At 36.1% G+C, this 21,619-nt stretch overlaps 1 protein-coding gene across 2 annotated transcripts in view; it reads right to left on the bottom strand.

Annotated features, from left to right (window-relative positions):
* Nucleotides 1-16,605: 16,605 nt before the first annotated feature.
* The window catches only part of CSMD1 (CUB and Sushi multiple domains 1), a 1,153,012-nt gene continuing 1,147,998 nt past the window's right edge, over nucleotides 16,606-21,619 (bottom strand). For both annotated transcript variants that reach the window (XM_062626215.1, XM_062626216.1), the window contains one exon: nucleotides 16,606-20,169. In XM_062626215.1, coding sequence (XP_062482199.1) covers nucleotides 20,010-20,169 — 160 coding nt within the window. In that variant the 3' untranslated portion in view covers nucleotides 16,606-20,009. The remainder of the gene's footprint in view (nucleotides 20,170-21,619) is intronic.

Here is a 21,619-nt window from a genome sequence, read left to right as displayed (position 1 = left end):
TTTGGGCTGTGTGAGTGTGCCAGCATGTGAATGTACACCTGACTGTGTGTGAAGGTGTGAGTTGTCAAACTAGGATTGTAAACATGTATTTTTTATTTTATGAGACTCACAAATCCCTGATGAGATACCATACATGATTCTGAAATGATTATACTTCTTTTTTCATTAATCCATTATACTTTCCATTAATAGCCTTGATATTTCTTAGTTTTCTAAGTGATTTCCACAGGTTTCACCTCTTAGGTAATGGGTCTTTGTCAACAGATACATGCAGGCCCACCTCTTTGGGGCTGCCAAGGTACCTCTGAATGGCATCCTTCCCTCCAGTGTGTTGACTGCACCACAGTTTGGTGTCATTGACAAACTTGATGAGGGTGCTCCTAAGACATTACACGTTAACTTAGAAGTAATTGGCTCAAGAACTGAATGCGTATCAAGGAAGACAACTTTAAAGACACTAAAATATGAGATGATGACAGCAGGAATACAGAGAAGTGTTAAATATAGAGGAGGAGGAGGAGGATCACTGCACATATTCCTGAAGAGAAAGTATTCTGAAAATACAGTGGTCATGGGAGACCTATTTGATTTGCTGTCACTTGTGAGCTAATACTATTATTATGTTTTTCAGGAATAATGAACAAATTTCTTCTACTGCTAGTACGGAAGTACTAGTAGTACAAGTTATATGGAAGATATAATTCAGGCAAAATTTAACTTATTTTTTAATGCTGTTTTGTGGTGTGAATGCAGCAACGGAAGTGCAGATCATCTCTTTATGCTTTTACAAATACACACTTGCCTGAATCTGGTAGCTAGCTTCCAATTATTCATAACCTCATTACTGTCTAACAAAGACTTCCCTAGACATGTAGACTCTCTTCAGTGATCGCTGGTTACACACAACAGAGTTTTGAGGCCATATGTTTTGCTTTTATCATCATACCAAATGCTGAGGCCTGCCTTCTTCTCAGTCAAGAAAATGAACTGGTTTTCCTCTGGCTGTATCCTATTTGAGTGAAGACACTATGTTTAAACTAAAAAGAAAGCAATGGAAGATGAAGGGAACTAATTTCAATTTAAAAGTACTTTTCCCATGGCATTTCTGATATTGTATGTACTTTGCTGCATTTCAGCTGCCCTAGCCCAAGCTTTTTATGGCACTAATCTCAGTACTAACATATAATGCTTATGCATAAACCCTGAAGGAAAGTGAAGTGCTACATGAAGCTCAAACAGGCCTCCAGCACCAAAGGTAAATTAGAGTTGTCATAAGTTTAGATTACATATCCTTTTCTTATATGCAGAAACTATATCCCAAAAGAGAAAATACCTTTAGTCATTTTCCTGGGATTTTCAAATATTCAGAGTTCCAGCTTTGAACAGCTGTTACAAACATGCATTTAGAAGTCCAAAAGCCCTAGGTAAACAGGCCTCACACTGAGCAACTGCAAATAAAGTGCCTATTAAGTCTGCTCTTGCCAGAATACATCAGGCTGTCATACGTGCCTGAACCTGTCATACTTGTATATGTACTGCAGCAGCCAAAGTATTTCTGTTTACAAAATAATACAAAAAATGTGAGAGATGTTCTGATATGTCAAAATATCCAATATTTTTACATGTCAAATATCATCATTACTTTTAAAGAAACATTTTTTATGGTGCTATATAAATCAGTCAGATCCATTTTGACTGATATGATTAGGCCTGGATTCCTCTCACTTAATTGTAGTTGTACAAAAACTGGTCATCTAGTCTTGGTTAGCTGTTCTAAATAAAGCACCTGTGTACAGGCACCTTTAGCAGGCACTTCATTCTGCCTTTCTCTGGCACATGTCTTCTGGCAAAACAAATTATTCTCTGTCTCACTACTGATTTTGGGAAGGTCTCAGAAAATAAATTTAGACTAGCTACCTATTCTTTTTAGGAGAATAAAACTAGATGACTTTAATCTGTTCTTCAGAGTCAATCAAAGACTAGACTGTATAGACATTTGTGGGATGGTACGCAGCATGCAAATCTATTCAATATCATGAGTTCATTTATTAACCAAAACCACAATAGTCAAAACCAGCTCCTTTTTATTGGTGAAGGGACTTAGAAATGTCTTTACTTGTTAGAACACTGTTGCTGTGACTTCTGTGGCTTGGATTTCTTCACAGCTGACCTTTACAAACACCTCTGTCTGACATTCTCATATCAACATCAGTAAATATTATTTTGAATGCTGGAAAGAATAAAATGTCTCAAATGCCAATATATCTACATTTTCAGAAATAAGTGAGCACTTTAGAGTGCTTTTTGAGATAAAACTTACTTAGGAGTAAAAATAATTATAAGAATTTTTTGTCCAATATGTTTTAAATGTATTGAAATTTCTCTTTGCTCAATAGCTATTTCCCATAGATCATTATCCTATTTCAAGAATTTGCATTTCTTTGGTTGGAAAATACTATTCTTGCTTCAGGAATTTGTAGTCCCTGGTTTTTTTTGGGGGGGAGGGGATGTTTGGTTTGGTTTTGGTTTTGCTGTTGGGATGTTTTTAGTTTTGTTTTATATATGTATAAAATTTCCCTTACTTGAACAGATTTATTTGATGCTGATTGAAAAAATGAAAACAAAACTTTAATTTCATTCATACTACCTTCTTTAAATATGTCTCACTTCTCATTAGGAATGGCAAACTCAAAATAAATGTAAGATTTCACGGCTTCTCTATGTTAAGGTATTCTGTGACAGATCTAGGGATACTGGGGTCTTGGGAGGGTAAGTATCTTTCAACAATCAGACAACATGCACTCTAATTTTGTTTACTTCAAGTATTTCTCAGCGAGCATGGTATCAACTGCTTCATTTAAAGCCTGTGAAATGTCCCAGATGGGTTTTTGTTGGGGGAATGAGGGAGGAGAAATTAAGAGTATTCATCAGATCAAGCACATAGTTTTACTGTCTTGTCAGTACCAATAGCACTGATGATCAATAGATAGTGTGAGCCACTGAATGAAAAGACAAAGGACTAGCATGCATGTGGTATAAAAAAGATTGTGAGTTCACAGTAAACTACTTTAGAAGGAAGCAGAATGTAATGAATTAAAAAAAAAAAAAACAACAAAACAACTGTTTCATATCTTTCATTCCTTTTAACTGGCTCATGGGTGTTTACAGAACCACTCTGAATTGCTTTGAGCACTGAGATAGCCTAAAAAAGACAGTATTTCTAATTTGAGATTAGTCAGTTATTAGTAAATATATATATATACATATATGTATGTGTATATATGTATATTTACATATATGCATGCATTTTCTTTCAACTGCAGCATAGCAGGAGTAGTATGCAACAGCAGCTAGCACAACTGGACTGCTGATTGTGTATCTGTCATAGAACTAATAAATATGACAGTCTTTCAGGACCTTTTTGCACAAGAGATGCTGTGGTTCCTGCATCATTTTTGGTGCTTACCATAGTAAGTCCATATCTTTCTTGCAGAGCAGAACCCAGACTGAAAACCAGAAGTTTTTCAGCAGTGCTACGTAGAGATGAAGGATTACCTTCCTCAAACTGCTGGACATGATTTCCTAACACAGTTGAGTGGTGGAACATCCCCTGACAGACACTGGGATTTTGTAGCCATCATGTCATCAGACCATGCTCCTCTGGTGGAAATGGGAAGTGTTCCAGAGTTCCTCATCTGAGACAGGATGCCCTACCCTCGAGAATGTCTCACCTTTCTCTAAGGAGAGAATGACTGTCCTAAACTTAGGCTAATTGAATTCCAGTAAACAATGCTCAAAATAGACTATCAATAGTCCTCTGACACATTTCAGACAGCTCATGTTAGAAAAATTAAAATCACACACAGTAAATTTTTCTTAGGACTGTTTTTTCTGATTATTTTTGAATGATTAATATTCATGCTGCTTTTTGTAATAAAGCTGTATCCAGTGTATTCCTTTAAATATATTTTTATCCTTTTTAGAAACACATTTTGAAGCAATTAAGTATAAATATTTGTGCTGTTATGGCACCTGAATAGTTTCAAATTTTCAGTTGAATATTCATGGCAATTTTAATGAAAAACAATGCAAGAAAAATTAAAGTAGTACAATTACAAGTGACAAATTTGGCTATTTAGTAAAGATCAGTTTGTAATTTAAGCTCAATTTACATAACAGTTCTTAGTGATAAGGGAGAATCTGCCTAAAAGGTTTAGATCTCATCAAAATTATGTTATTTGTATCAGTTTTGGTTAGTTTGGTACAGAATTACACATACCAGAAATATCCAATCATGCAGGATTCAAAGGCAGAAAAACTATGTTTATATTAGCTGGACCTCACACCCAAAGATGTTAGGTTACAAAGCACTGAAGTCCAAGGTTTTAGACTGTTTATATTTCAAAGTTATGAGCTTGAATTCTATGCATGAGTCAGAATGATGAGATTTAGAGGTAGCATTCACCCACCTATATAACCACAAGTTCAAATTGTACTCCTGCAGCACAAGGAAAGTAAGGTATTACTGCTTTTGAAGCTGGCATATTGACAGATACAGCAACAGGAAGTTTGATATTTCCATTAGGTCTTGAATTACACATTCAGAAATGAAAGCAATGTGTCAGCACTTTTAAATGCTCACAAAGATGTGCAACATTACAGCTTTCCCTAACACAATTTCTTCAAAAACTTTTCAAATCTTACACACACCCCTAGGAATACAAGACACCTTCAGAACAGTTTTATCTAATAAATAACCCCAAAATAAGTCTAAGGAGTAAGCCTTTTGAGGAAAGAACAGTGATTTTTTTTCTCTCTTCTCTGTTGCAGATGGCAACAGCATTCCTACATTTGGGGGCAATTATAATTTCCTTTGAAAAACTGTGGACTCACACATACAGCTACACCGAGTCTCTGAGATAATTACACACAAAGCAACTATTGATGTTGCTTCCTATAAATTTCTGTCCCTCATTATCCCATAACTGTAATAAGTTACGCTTCCTAATGTTAGGCTAGAATAAGCTTCCCAGACCAACTCTTTACGAAGAAATTAAGTGAAAAGCAGATAAATTTTTAACAGTGTTTACTTCTGCTTCTATAACCATGTGTCATGCAAGAATCATCAGAATGACTATAAAATATGAAAAAGAGAAAGTTCACTACCAAATTTAAAAATATTATTCTAAACTCAATAGAAAATTAAAGACAAGGGATAAAAAGTCACCATGTTATGTTCATAAATTCATGAATCCTTACATTTAAATAATATAATAATTTATAAATATTCTATATGAATTCTTTCATGTTAAAATATCTGAATAATATCAGCTATGTATAAAATAAAAGCAAAAAGTTTGATGGAGAGAAAACTATTATAGACACTGGACAGGAAAATAATTTCAACTAAAGGTGCAGTCCTGAATAAAAGAATCTTTAGTGCAAATAATTGGTCCCATTTAGAAACCTGAGGCTTGGTTCTTATTTGCCCTCTATTTTAGGAAAACATATATTTCACACAAAGCAAGTGCAAATAGTTGATTCAGGTTGTGGATTTTATGGGCGTTGTAAACAAGTACAATGGATTTTAGCTGTTGGCTAACAGTGATAAGGCCTGCTAATGCCACCTGAAATCTCCAAAGGTGCATGTCTCCACGCTAGTACATTCTGATAAAATGTATGGTATGTGACAATTTTATAGTTTTGCCTATATAGCAGTTTTTAAGAATTACATAAAAATACCTTGACAAAAGTGTTTTGATCTTAGTACACCAAGTCTTAAAATCAGAGAGAACAGTTAGATTGTGTGGACACAAAAGGTAGGTTGGACTAAAACCTACAGGGAAATTGCTAGTTAAGCAACCTAATTTTAAAATCTGTTCCAGAGGAGCTCTGTATAAATCTGATTTTATCTGTCCTGACAAGTTTCTACCATATTTTCAAAACAACACTTCAAAATGTAAAATTTTTCCAGTTCCAAAATATTACTTTCATAGACAGATCAGTAAGTTTTTTGAAGATAAAAAACAGCTTGTGGATCATTCCCATGACATTGGCATATAAATCTTATGAATAGGGTAAGAGGGGAAAAAATCTTGCTTTAGTCATAAACTGTATAGAAGGCTTGTCAGCAGTAAATCGAGGTGCCTGATATTTCTACATTGCAAGGCATGGCTCAAAATGTGACACAAAAATAAAGGAATGTGTATTACAGAGAAAAATGGAAAGGATTAACTTTAGAAAAATACAGTCAAAAAGTCCTCAAAGTGAATTGCTTGAAGAGGCTGGGAAGCTGACAGTATAATAGTCATGGAGGCTTTTTTGTGTCTTGTCAGAGATGCCTGGCTTGGTTTAGGATGTCAGCTAGGTGCAAAGCTGCTGTTAGTAACAGAAAAACATCTGCTGGAAAATCTTAACACAAAATAAACTGTCTTGTGAGGACAAAAACTTAGTATTCCTACAAAAACTTAGTATTCTTAGAACTAAGTGTAAGATCTCTACATATATGGATTAACTACTTCAATTTAGTTAAAAAAAAAAAGGTTGTAAGTATATATTAAGTATTTTACAGTAACTCTTTTAAAACTTTCCCAAAATGGAGTTAAGATTTATTCCTTATTACTGCAAGAAAGATAGAATATATACAAAGGTGGACTATTTCAGCTACCAAATTTAGTAACTTTATCTAGTTTATATAGCAGAGAGCACACGAAGAACTGAAAGAATCAGAAATTGAAACTTATGGAGTGTGAGTAAAAATAATTAAAAGTAAAGACAGCATGAAGAGAGCTGTGCTCTGAAGATTTTTACAATCAAAAAGGTTTTCTATATTGTCTGTGGTGATTACATTGCAAAATTTGTACAGTAGATACAGCAGCTCCTCTACATCAGCTGTGATATTTCATGAGAATGTCTTTCTGTGCAGTAACAGTTTCTTAGTGTAGGTACTTATGGAAAACCTGAAAGCAAACACAGCAGGTGCACTAAATTTTAGACATGTATGGGGTTTTGTTGATTAATGGTTCAGTTTAACATGACCTTTAGTATCACCTTTGCTTGAGAGTATGAAAATAGTACTTGCAAGAGAACTGTGAGAAATGAAGCAATGGATTCAACAGACTACCATTTAACGTACCTGGAGAAAAAAACACCACCACACCCTCTTATTATTTCTAAATGACCTCTAGTGTACAAGTGGATTTTTGTTAGCACTAAATTAGCTTAATATTTTTGAAATTAATTCTGATGACCCTGCTATACATCTGTCTTCTCCCTCTTAGACTCAGATTGGAATTCTCTTATATAATTCCCAGCTATACAGGTACAATCCCAAGTACAACAACTTGTCCTCAGGACCAGAGAGTGCTCAGGAAAGGTTTAAATTCTTAGCAAATAATGCTCATTTATTAAGTCAAGTCCTGCATAAGCCTTTTGCCAGCAGTTGGAGTATGAGCAACAGCAGTATCATAGAAATTTCCTGAAAATAAATGATTTATTGAAGAATAAAACATGACTGGAAGAAAAGTAAGCAAGACTATGGGGAAGCAGGTTGACTTGGTTTTGGCTGGTATAACAATTTTTTTCTTAGTAGCTGGTACGGTGCTGTGTTTTGGATTTAATTTTGATAACATATGGATGTTTTAGTCATTGCTAAGTCTTGACTTTTTCTCTGCTTGACTTACTGTAAGTCAAGGACTTTTCAGTCTCTCATGCTGTGCTAATGAGCCAGTGAGAAGGGGCACAAGCAGTTGGGAGGGACCACAGACAGGACAGCTGACCCAAACCAGCCAAAGGTATCCAAAGAGATATTCCGCACCCTGGAACGTCATGCTTAATATATAAACTGGGGGAAGTTGGTCTTGAGTCACAGATCACTGTTCAGGTACTGGCTAGGCATCAGTCAGCAGGTTGTAAGCAATTGTACTGTGCCTCACTTTTGTTTCTCTCTTTTCCCTCTTCTTATTACTATTACTAACTATTACTATTATTATATTTTACTTCGGTTATTGAACTGTTCTTATCTCAACATACAGGTTTTACCTTTTTCTCAGTTCTCCTCCCCATCTCACTGGGGGAGGGAGGCAGGAGAGTAAGTGAGCATGGTACTTAGTAAAATCATGGCACAGGTTTTCTCTGCATACAGTATCTCATTCCATTCTTTGTATTAGGAATAAACTTTCAAAATGAAGATACTGAGAAATGGGATTCCAGAAGGAGCAAATGGGACTGTAAGCTATTTACTGTAGACTATTTGATGGACCTCCTGCAAGGATAACTTAAGATCAATAATTTTTTTAGGGCAAATAGAAGAAGTCATTAAATGCAACTTATTAAACCCCCAAATTATTGCTGAGAGTAGCAAAACTTTATGTCCTTTGTAACAGGCAGTTTTCAGAGCTGTAAAAAAAAATTGCTTTACTTCTTTATCACCATCATATATGTTGTCTTGCTACTATGTGAGTTCACAAGAGGAAGGAACAACATTTGGATTGAAGAAAACACATGGGCAAGATATCTTGCTATCCTGGCCACAGACAATACATGAGACTTTTTGAATGGTTCATTCCACAAAGACCAGGAGAGCATCCTTTTACCTGCTAAAGGAAGCACCTGGAAGCTTTCTCCTCCATCAAGGGCATTCTCCACCATGGCAGATGCTGCATATTCTCTCCACTCTCAGATTATAAAGCTAGCTCAGTCACAATCCACCAGGACTGCTACATTATAACAGTAGTTAAAAACAGCAAACCATGCCCCCAAATAGCTGAAATCATTCATCTTTTTACTTTCCTCATACACACAGCCTATAGCTATCTACTTGACCCCATCCTTTTTCTTACTCTTCACTGTTGCTTCCTCATATCAAGCTTGGAAATCCCTCTCCCAACCACTCAGATACATCTCCTACCTTAAGCGGACTCTGCTATTCCCTGAAATGAAAAGTCAGAAGCAAAATCCTTATGAATTACTTTCTTAATTTATGAAGTCATAGAAAACTGGAAGGTGAGTTACAGGTAAAGGAAGGTAAAAAAGGAAAAAAGAAGGGGATCAAGAAGGTGTGTATAAATAACAGTGAAGTTGAACACTGAGAAAACAAAAGCCAAATATCACGAATTAGAAAAGGATAGCTATGGTGGAGAGAAGGTGAATTCCTATTTCTCCATTTAATTTTCTCACCAATGTCAAGATAAGCAGGCTTTTTTTGGGTACCCAAGCTATCTTTTTGAGGGATTCAGGAGCTCCTGGAGTTTCTTCCTCTAGCCCTTCCAAATCAGAGGGCCCCTGAAGAATCTTACTGTTCACACACTTCTTGGCTTCCATATGACTCTGTCAACAAAGACCATCAGGACTGACAACTGACCCTTGCAACAATACCTCTCCTGAGTATTTCACCTCCAGAGGGCTCTAAGCAGGGCCTTAATTGTTCTTCAGAAGCCTTTTTAGTTATACGAGTGGCTTACAACCCAAACTGTCTCTGCTCAGCTTCTCAGTTCAACCCCTTCTTGTGACCAAGACCTCCTCTTCAGATGTCTCTGTGAAAGAAGCATATTAGCACACATTAATCCCCATTAGTGTCTTTTCTTTCTTATTGCAAGCCACCTTGCATGAGCAGGGATCCAGAACCTTATGTTACCTCCAGTGCACCTGGGAAAGAGGTGAATACCCTTTAGGTAAGTGGAGGGAACTCTATGTCAAAAGTGCCATGCTTTTGCATATGAATAATTCATCCTGATTTGGTGTCTGTGCATTGGTGTGCTCACATATGGATTACTGCTGTAGGAGTACATCTACATGGGGTATGCCCTGAAGTCTACAACCACTGTATCCCAGTGAAAATGCTGTGTCCTGTGGAGATACTGAGATAAATAATAGAAGATTTTTCCATGTGAATTTCTTCTAATTTATATTTTTTTGCTTCCTAACTTATTTTCCCTACTTAATGACCCAGATTAACACTCAGCTTCTTCCAGAATGCTGGATGGAGCACACGTTCTTCTTCACCAGCCTGCTAAACCATGTCTAGATTGAGCCCAGGGGGCAATGACAGGGACCATTCTCAACAGACTGTTAGGTATGTTTAGCTTTTTTGGCTGGGTGGAAAATTTAACTGTAGAGATACCAGATGCAAGTTATATTGTACCGCTTTTCCTTCAGGCTAGATTCCAGAACTGTTTAAATTATTTATATGGATATTATAGGCATAGTAAAGATGAAGAATACACAGAATTTGCTACTAAAGGACTTCAGTAAAAAAGTGCTAAGTCCAAGATTGTCTCCCTACTGCCCCAACAGTTTCTACTTCAATACCACATATATGGAGATCAAGACTTAATACACCTCCCTTCAACACTCCTTTAGTGTGCCTCAGCTGGCCATGTTTGAGTTTCGGACTTACCTAGAGCTATATTAGAATGAGTGGCTTCTCACTTAGCTTATACTTAAGCTTGGTTAGCTTTCTAAAATGAGTGCATGTTGTTCTGTTAAATATTTCAAAAACTTCAGGCTGTTGGACACATTCTGCCCATGCTTCTTACAAAGTGAAAGAGTTCCTTATAGAATGTATAGCATCTATTCTATTTGAATCACCACTGCCAAATAAGATGGCTATTAGCCTTTGTAACAGCCTAATAGTAGAGCTCCTTTTGAAAAACAGTTGGGCAACTAGAGCCTCTCAAGTCTGTAAGTCTGTATTTGTACTAGAAAATATACAAGTGACCTAGAACGTTCTTGAGCATGGGCATTTGCTCATTTATGCTGTAAACCATTAAGAATTGTCTCCAATATGCTTTGGTCAAGGTCAACTAGTACACTCCCAAAAATTTCACAGGTATATGCCAGTGACTCTTTCCAGTTGTGTCAATATGGTCACGTTGATATGAAATCTAAAAGGGAATCATAGTGTAGATGTGGGTGGATCTATGATAACTGCCTTCAGTGCCAGAAGTTTAATATTGGTATTGACATAACTCAATAAAGTGAACTGGCAGATTCATTACTTACTTAGATTCCTGGACTGAGGCTTCTAAAAGCCAGATTAAATACCTTATGCTTTACAGATTCCAGGTTAATTTTTTTCTTTTCATTTTTATTTATTTTTATTCAGAGAGCTGAAACATGAAAGAACCACTAGATGTGTAATGTAGAACTAATGACCGGCTTACATGAAAACAATCAGGGTTAGTTGGTGCAATGAAGAGATAGCAAACACATAATTTCTCCTGGTAAGTAAAATCACAGGTTTGTTTACTCGTAAATATGTTTGACTAATTTTCCCTTTTAATTTGTCTGGCTACATTTTCAAGTGTACTAAAGTTTTTGTTAAGGCTTTTTCCTTAAATGAAAGGGCAGTTTAGTAATCCCATGAAGGCAGTGTAATATACTGTTGATTGAACTTCTTTTTGATTAAGTAAATTTCTTGCTGAAGTTATTTCTACTAGACCTTAAATCACATTTGTATATTGTGCATCCTCTCAAATTTTTCCTGACATCTTCTTTCCAAAGTGAACTGCAGAAATACATACAGAATCTAACAGGCTTTCACATGCAATGAGACTAAAAATCACTTTTCTATTCTTACTCAGTACTCATTTTATATCCAATAATTCCTCATATTTTGCTGCAGTATCTCAGTTAATATGCTTGCAAATCCCTTTCAAGATACTACTTTTTAGGATCTAATATTCCTTTTATAAAGATGGCCTCAATGTCCTTATTTCTTATTTCCAACTATTCTCAGTTCTGGTATAAACACTTTGCTTAAATTTAACAACCAGACCAAATTGTGCCATATGACTTTTTTATCACTTATCTGGTAATCATTTGTATTATATTTTTTTAAACATGTATTATCCTTATATACACATAACTGTTGAGCAGCATGAGGCCTAGAAGCAGATCCATGGACTTTTTCCAACATTGCCTTTTTCAGTGATAATTTCCTATTGTCTGCTTGAGAGCTATTTCTTAATCAACTTCTTGTATAATTACTGATGTTCTCTATTTTTGTTAATTATTGTGTGCTACTAAATCAGTTGTTTCTTAATACATAAGCAGTTATGTTATCAATCAGGCTTTCAAGAATTAAATGAGATTTGGTTGACTGTTCTTTCTAAAATCTGTTGAAAAGATTTTAACTCTATCCTATCAATTTATTTTCTGTCAAAAGGACCTCAATCAGGGTCCCTTTCTTTTCCCTTAAATTTTAGTATTAGGATAAATGGTAATTTGTTTGGTCTTTTATTTATTTTTTAAGCACAATAATAGCACTGCTTCAGGCATCTGGCATTTCCTTTATTTTCAAAGACAGAATCAAAAATTGTTTCATAGTCAAGAATTGCTCAGATAATTTCATAAGAAATACCCGGTAAAAGTTCTGTGTTGTTAGACTTTTTAAAATGTTTATGCCTATCAATTATTGCTTAAACCCTTCCAATTTACAAAGAGTCTGGCTAGTACTATGTAATCTCTAGTGAAGCAAATATCTAACATTATTTCTTTCCAATTACAAAATCCAAGGTGAAAAATTCTAATAAGTATCAAATACTTATTATTATTCTTGTTTGCTAACTGCAAACACTGCACTTAGTATTTCCTTACTCAAATTTGCTTCACACCTCACAATCTTTACAAAATTCCCTTATCATCCCAAGAAACAGCAGCATTTTTTCTGATACTTTTAGTTTAACAAATTTCTGCCTATAATCTTTTTATTACTATCTGCATCCATTTTTTTTTCAGCTGATACTTGTATTTTCCCAATCCTGAATTATTTAGAATGTACTTCTAATGTTATTTACAGTATTATTTCATTGCTAAGTTAGTCCAGTGTCTGAACTGTTGATTTAAGGGGTCCTTAAGAGGATTTGATTCAGCCACTTTGTTTGTTCATTTGCATTTCTGTCTAGTCTTTTTCTTTGAACAAATTTTACTTGTGTTATTTCATAGCATGGGTGAACTCAAATTTTTGATACTCCAAGATACAGAGGTCTTCGGTGCCTACCTGACATTTATTTCCTGAGGTCAGAAGTTATATCCTCAAAATCCTCCACCAGCTGCTGTTTGATCTTTAACCAAATTCAAGTACCAGTGTTTCTCCCTGTCACAATCACCAGGCACGTAAATTTCCTCATTTAAGGAAAGTTATCTACATCATGGTTAAAAGGATTCTCAAACTAGGAATGCTCCCTACATATTTTGACTGCAAGGCATGACCTAGAACAAATTCTTGGAAACTTTTACTGCGTCAAATACTACTCTGCAAGAAAGAGCTTATGAAAATTTTCCAACACCTACTTTTAACTGAGTGTTACAATCTGAGTGCTTGTAACAATCTTTTTTATCAATCATTAACAACCTGGTGCTTCTCGTTGGGCAAAAGAAGCTACCTGAACTTTGATCTTCCATATCTAAGTTGACCACTCTAAAAAGTACACTGGAATAAGAGGGAAACGTGCACCAACTAAACATCGTGTTTTGGGGCTTCCTGGCAAAAAAAAAAAACAACCACAAAACCAAACCAAAACAAAACCAAAACCCAATCTGATATGAATAATCTGTCCGTCTCTGAGCAGCTCCGTTATGAATCCTAGTGGAAACATTTATGTTCCTTGGGCCAAAAATGAAACACTTAAGCATTGCTCTTGCTTTAGTATTTCTTACTGATTAGTATAGATGGCTGTACTCAGCTTGCTGGCATCTGTGGATCTTATAAATAAATTCTTACCTCTCAAAATCTCTTCATGGATAGTAGGTACATAACTTGATGCTGAAAGTTCTATGAAGCAGCAAATATACCTGAAACACTAAAAAGTTGAGCCTAAGTTTCCCTTAGGCTCCAAGCATGTTAGAATCATAGAATCATAGAATCGTTAGGGTTGGAAAGGACCTTAAGATCATCTAGTTCCAACCCCCTGCTGTGGGCAGGGACACCCTACACTAAATCATATCACCCAAGGCCTCGTCCAACCTGGCCTTGAACACTGCCAGGGATGGAGCATTCACAACCTCCCTGGGCAACCTATTCCAGTGCCTCACCACCCTAACAGGAAAGAACTTATGTCTTATATCCAATCTAAACTTCCCCTGTTTAAGTTTTAACCCCTTACCCCTTGTCCTGTTACTACAGTCTCTAATGAAGAGTCCCTCTCCAGCACCCCTATAGGCCCCCTTCAGATACTGGAAGGCTGCTATGAGGTCTCCACGCAGCCTTCTCTTCTCCAGGCTGAACAGCTCCAACTTCCTCAGCCTATCTTCATACAGGAGGTGCTCCAGTCCCCTGATCATCCTCGTGGCCCTTCTCTGGACTTGTTCCAACAGTTCCATGTCCTTTTCATGTTGAGGACACCAGAACTGCACACAATACTCCAGGTGAGGTTTCACAAGAGCAGAGTAGAGGGGCAGGATCACCTCCTTCGACCTGCTGGTCATGCTCCCTTTAATGCAGCCCAGGATACGGTTGGCTTTCTGGGCTGCAAGTGCACACTGCCGGCTCATGTTCATTTTCTCATCAACCAGCACCCCCAAGTCCTTCTCCACAGGGCTGCTCTGAATCTCTTCTCTGCCCAACCTGCAGCTGTGCCTGGGATTGCTCCGACCCAAGTGTAGGACCTTGCACTTGGCATGGTTAAACTTCATGAGGTTGGCATCAGCCCACCTCACAAGCATGTCAAGGTCCCTCTGGATGGCATTCCTTCCTTCCAGCGTATCAACCGGACCACACAGCTTGGTGTCACTGGCAAACTTGCTGAGGGTGCACTCAATCCCTCTGTCCATGTCAGCGACGAAGATGTTAAACAACACCGGTCCCAACACCAATCCCTGAGGGCCACCACTCGTTACTGGTCTCCAGCCGGACATTGAGCCGTTGAGCACAACTCTTTGTGTGTGGCCATCCAGCCAGTTCTTTATCCACTGAGTGGTCCATCCATCAAATTGATGTCGCTCCAGTTTAGAGACAAGGATGTCATGTGGAACAGTGTCGAATGCTTTGCCTGTCTATATGTTCACCTGTCTATATGTTTACTACGTATGTCTGTAATTTAAAATAGTTATATACTCAACAGTTAAATACTCGTATATAAGGTCCAAACTACAATCCTGTGCTCTTTGGTGGAAACCATTTCTTGTTAGGAGACTGTCATTCATAAGGTTTTGAAACTAATAGTAGACGTTTCTGGATCCCAAAAACATTACTTTTTGAGCACTTCAGACACATGTGCAAAAGCGATTTATTCTATCTGTTTAAAGGCAGTATTCTGCAGAACACCTCATTATCTTCCACCTTCTGACCTCTGTTCTCTCAAGCACTGAGCCATTTGCATTCAGGCTCCTGTGATTTTGAGTTATAATCATGCTAAAGCAGGTAGCAGTGTATTTAATGCAGTTTACTGGAGTTTGGAATTAAAAGCAAATTTTTAAAAAGTCATTTTCCATTTTGAGTAAATCATAGCAATCGGTATTCTATACTTTCGATACTGCTTATGACCTCAATGCTGCTACAGAGCTAGTAGATGTCAGCTAAAAACAAATATTTTTGTTCTTTACAGATTTAACTGACAGTGGCTCTTACATAACTATTCTCAACACATAGAAAAATCTGTTTTCTATAAATGGTTTGTATGGAATCCAAAATTAAATATACCATGTTACAGTTTTCAATCGATAGTAAGGGGAAATAATATTCAAAAGCTGGCACTGCAGTTTGGCAATAGTGAAAACAACAACAGTTCTCGTTTCATGTATGTTAGACTCTTGTTTGTGATAAGAGGCAAAAGTCATGATTCCCGGTCAGGTAATGCCTCAATGTCTGCATCGATAGTGTTAGTTGTTATAGCTTATAGCTTAGTGTCAGAAGGAAAGTCAAATCATTCCGAGAGATGAGAATTTTTAACAACTGTCTTAAAGATACCATATTACCAGAAAGATAGATTGTGAAGATGAGAAAGGAAGCAAGGACATGCACGTATCTTATTTTTTTCTAAAGTAACTGAACCACAGTCATATGCTACCACTGATTCCCAAAGTAGTAAAGAGTAGACTATTCTTGACGCCTGACTCATTCGTGCTTAAATGTCTAAAAGTAAATCGAATAGAAAAATATTTTACATGAATACAGAGTAAAATAAAGCTTTAAAAATGTTCAGAATTTCAGGTCTTGAGTCTGAAAACACTAATATATGTGGTTATCTTTATATACGTAAGCATTTTCATTTCAGTACAAGTACGTACACCTAAGTGATTGCAGAACTAGCTCTCAGATGTTAGAACTGGAAATACTTCTGGCTCCATGCTATCCATCACTTTCAAAGGTAGCATGCAGGCTTGTGGATGAATAAAAAGGCTATTTTTTTAATAAAACAATCCAATGATTTGGGAGCCTAAGTCTCATCCTAAGTCCCATCTGAAAATCTGAATGATAAGCCTAAGATAACAGGAGGGAGATCGCACCTTACTAGAAAGCACCTGGAATTTTTTGTCAAGGTACATAGTGCTTCAGAACATAAAATGACAAGATTAAGATTCTAAAAAACAAGCTAATGTAATGAACATTAAATGCATAAAAGTAAACGGAAAGGGAAAGTTGATTAGAACAGGTCACACAAAAGCTGAAAATCTAAAATTAAATATTTAATTAGAACTCTGATTTTGCTTTCAAGGTAGGTGGCATTGCACAGGCTATATTACAATCTTTTATAGCTTTTTGTTTTGTTTGTTTTGCCAAAAAGAATACTGTTTATTTTTAACAGGCCACTTTAATATTAATACATGTGTAATAGGATCAGAACTGAAAATCAGGTAAAGATGGTAAATTTTACATTACTGGGAAAATTACAATTTTTTGTATTGTAAAAACATTTATTTTTAACAATTTACCTACATTAATCAAAAAAGTACAGCATATTTAATAATTTTACAAATTCTTCATAAAAAATATATCTCTGTACAAAAAGTTCTTTTGCACCTACTTCATGTCACAGCAGCATGTAGTGAAATGGCAGAATGAAATACTGGGAATGAAAATTAGATTGACTTGGTCATAATGCTAGCGTTCTTCCCCAGCCCCCCCCCCCCCCCCCTTTTTTTTTTCCTTTTTAATAACATCTTTTCTTTGTTTACAAAATATTTTACACAAGAAAAAAAATTATTGCAGCTAGCCTGGAGAAAGGCAAGATGTGTGATACAAGCAGCAGTTTTTAACAGCTTTGAAGCACATAACCTGTTTTTTTAAAAAAAATATATAGCATGTATTATTAGCCCGTCATAATGATCTGGTCAACACTGGGGAAAAAGTCTTCTGCATATATCTCAGAAAGCACATTTCCTGGCTGCCATTAACCCAGCCACTGCACAACATTTGAAGAGTCTTATTCTGATGAAGCACCATATGTAAGTGCATGCATATACAGACCTCTGTAAAATAACTTTAGGAGAAAGAGATTCAACCTGAACAGAAGACTCAAACATAGCAGAGAAGTAGAACCATTTGAAGGATGTGGACAGAACAGACAAAACTAGGAATGCTTTGTTTTACTTGGGTTCCAGTCTGAAGTTTCTGTTCCCAAACAAACATCTTAGGATAATTTGTCAGCATGTCCCAATTTTGAGTGTCCCTGATCAAAGAACACTCAGGATAAACATTCCTTACATAATCTCCCCAAAATAAACCACTGAATAAACGATTCACAAGATCTGGGCTTTCTAATACAAAAGATCAAATAATTTAACTATTGTCTTTTCTAAGACCATTCCTCGGTGGTCATAGCGAGACAGGTCTCTGAATACACTGTCAGGGCAGGAGCAGAAAACATGAATAACAGCTACTCCATTTATTATTTTTTTTTCTGCCATTGCCACTATAGAAAAGACTTCCAAAGCAGTAATGTCAAGCAAGTGTCAAAAACTTTAATGACACAGCAGCTTTCCTCCCTGGCCTGCTGCTCCTCTTTTCAACTCTTCATTTTCAGAGCAACTTCCTCTACATGGGGGAGGATCAGGAAAACAACTTTGATGACTTGGTTCTTTCTCAGAAATGTGAAGGGCTCTGAAATGTGACAAATAAATGAAACTTACTGCACAAAAACTTCAGAAACAAACCGAAAAAGGAAAGCCAACAACTACTAACAAAGTGAATAAGGAACTGACTGAAAGGATTATTTATTAAATTTTCTTCAGAGTTTCTTGCTCATACGAGGAATATAACAGCTGGAGGCCCTACAATACTGAATTATTTTGCTGGTATTTTTCATCTAACAGCTGTAGAGTTGTTAAGCTGACTAAGGGTTACCTTTGAAATTTTCTTTGTGTTCTGCAACATTAGCTGAAAAGCCTGTTACTGGGCTTACATTACCTTTTTGGTTTGTGTATAACAGCCAGACTTACACACATATGGAGTTCAGAAACATTATTCTGCCTTTTTTTTTTTTTATAGCAACTGGACAATAGGACAATTTGAAATTCAGAAAACTGAAACAACAACAACAAATAACCCTGATTTTTTTTTAAAAAGGAAAGCAACTTTCCTGTTTTCTGAGCTCAGTGTGTCTAAAATCAGACTTTGCTTGTTTCCTGTAATTTCCTAATTTTAAACCTCAATTTATCTGCCCAATGGCATTTTTCATTTGTTTGTCTATTTCATTCAATAAAACCTCTAATTCTGAGGAAATGTTAATGATTTACTCAATCATTCATATTTACAAATTTAAAACTTTCTCTGTCAAACTGTGTAAGTACAAAAGCAGTAAGCAGTGTGCTTAGAAATTCTGAAAAGAAACAGAAAGCAAAGATAACTGAATATTTCACTTGGTTCAAAGCAGAAACTGAATGACAGCTTGTTATAGAAAAAATTTGCACTGGGTTTACATATGCTACTGTAATGTGGTTTAGTTCCATGTAACATCAGAAAATGATGTCATATTACAGGAAAAAATGGAAAATAATGCAAAAGGGAAGACTGCATTATGAGCACAGGCTCATAGGCTTTATGAGCTATCTAAAATAAATTACTATTCACATTTGTACATGGCAAGCAGCAATAGCTGCTAACCCCCCTGCTGTCATAATAGTATGATACTGACAATGGTGATTGATGACTGATTTCAGAAGAAAACAATACTGGCAATGAAATTTTCTGAGAAATGGGCTCTTGTTTGGCTGAAAGTCTCCAGTGACTTGTAATCATGTTTATGAAGAAATTTAGTCAAAAATTGATAAAGGAAATATTGTTCTCTATCACACATGATTTTAACTGGTGCTAAGCACGGGGCTCATAATTTAATATTCCAAGTAAATTTGTTGTGGAATGTTTTGCTTGGCAAAGAGTGTGTGAATGTCTATATACAATGGACAGTGTGTAGAAACCCTGTATATTTTTATCAGTATCTTACTCAGTCAGCCATAACACTCCAGTGCAAAAAAATTGTGCATTAACATTTTGCAATATAACAGATGATTGGGAAATTGCTAAACTGCCCTATGTGTGAGATACAGTGTAAGTTTCCTTAATTTTAGCAAGATTTCAATGGTAAAGCATTTGCAGGTGTATGCAACTTCAAGAAAGGTTGTCTTTTCCTTCAAGAGAGCTTGATTTCTTCAAAATATTTCTGGGGATAATCTGTGGTGCTATCATTTGTCACAGTACTCAAAGGATTTATCCAAGTGCCCAGAAGAATGCATTGAAAGGCATCCAGCCACATACAAATATGAAAGTCTGAGGCATTAAATATGAGAAATTGGCATGACTTGGCAGTCTTCCTTAAAGTGTGCCTTGATTTGAAGCAGATGCAGCCAGGCATTTTGATCCATCTTTAAGATGAAAAAATATTCTTTGTCTGATCCCCAGAAGACTGACACATTTTCACCAGAAAATTTAGCTGCATGTAGGCTGACAGATGATGTTAAAGATTACAGCAGCAAAGCCAAGAGAAGAAGGGAAACTGGTATATGGCACCAAAGGAATTACTGCTTGTCCATCAGAGGTATGGCTATGAATCAGTCATATTGGGCACTGAAGGCTATACCACTGTACAAACTGTGTTCAGAGTCGTATCAAACCTCACAGCCTTTGCCTCTGTGGGTTTTAAGTTTGTGTCATACATGGGATTTTCAAATGAAGCCTGTCCATTACTGTTTTCATGTCCAGCATACCCATTGTACTGTACTTTTGGTCTTGTTCTGTGAAAAAAAAAAAAACAGGAAATTATAATTAGTGTCACTTAAAAAGAAACAATCTACAATTATTGCAAGTTTTACCTTTAATTTTCCATCCTGTCTATGCAAGTTTCTAGTTTCTTGACTGTCTAAAAGTGATAAAAGGAGACCCATAAAGGATGCTGCAGGGACTCATAAGAGAAATCTGTCTGGAAGATGTTTTTCATAGCATGAAGAGAAGAACACAAATTCCTAATGGGCAAGCTGATGCTACAAAGCAGAGAGGCAATAAGGGCAAAATATAGGTATGCACTTTTCATTATAAAAATGTAAAAAAAATGACAATTTCATAGCTTGCTGTTCATGCCAAAATTGACAGCCAAAACTAAAGCAATGTACAACAAAAGTATGAACAAAAGTAAAGTTGGAAATTATAATATTTTATGTCAGTTGTAACAATTTTGATAATTTTTGTTTACTTTTTCAGTTCTAGATTGACAGACTAACCATAAGAGAATCTTTACAGAGAGAAGAAACATTTATTCCAGCTCTACTAAATTAACACCTTACCAATTCCAAATATATATCACTGTATTTCTAAAACATTGAGTGATACCAGTGTAAAAAATACAGTAGAATCCTTACTTGGTGAATTTAAGTTGGTCAACTTCAAGCATATTCTAGTTGACTAGAAAGATGGGAGTGACAGTCTCCTAATTCATCTTTTTGTTAGCATCTTGGGGCTTAGATGAGATATACACACACAGGTTTTATTGGCTTAGAGGTGGAGGGAATGGTGTAGTAATGTGCTGCCATCAGCTGCTTATTACCATTCCAGAGCGGGAAGTTAGCATTGCACCACTGAAGTGCTGTAACAGGTCTCGTGGGTACTAAATCTAAGTCAATGCAAAGTCAGCCAGCATAGATTCAATCAGGCAGCTCTTTCACTGACAAAGCAAGTGTCCAGAACTGCTAGTGGTAGTAACCTAGTAACCTTCAGATAAGGGACAGTAATTTGAGTTATTCCAGATAGATCTGCCTTAGCCTGACTGCTTACCTCCATAAATACTTCCAGAAACAAATACTGCTAAGTACCTTGACAGAGATTTTATATGACGAAATGTATGTAATCAGATTCATCAAATCCTAGCTAATGTTCTCATAAATTTTGACATTCAAATGTGGAAGATACAAAGATATTTCAGTAGCCACCATGAAGAACATAGCAAAACTTCAAGGATATTCACATCTTTATATTTTCTGTTCCAACATATAAAGCCAATAATTAAATGAAAAGTAAAACAGAATTGAGAAGACTTTCTGATATATCCAGTAAAATGATATCCTAATAAATTATATTTTCCTACATTAAATCTTTCTATGAATAACTAAATTAATATATAAAGGAGGCTCAGAATATAATTTCATAAATGTAATTGAAATAGGGAAAGACACTCAATGAAGGAGTGCAAAA

This window comes from Pezoporus occidentalis, unplaced genomic scaffold (genome assembly GCF_034315485.1).
Source record: "Pezoporus occidentalis ecotype Australia unplaced genomic scaffold, CSIRO_AGI_Poc_V1 ctg29, whole genome shotgun sequence".
Taxonomy (NCBI): Eukaryota; Metazoa; Chordata; class Aves; order Psittaciformes; family Psittacidae; genus Pezoporus; species Pezoporus occidentalis.
This window is presented reverse-complemented; position numbering and strand designations above follow the sequence as displayed.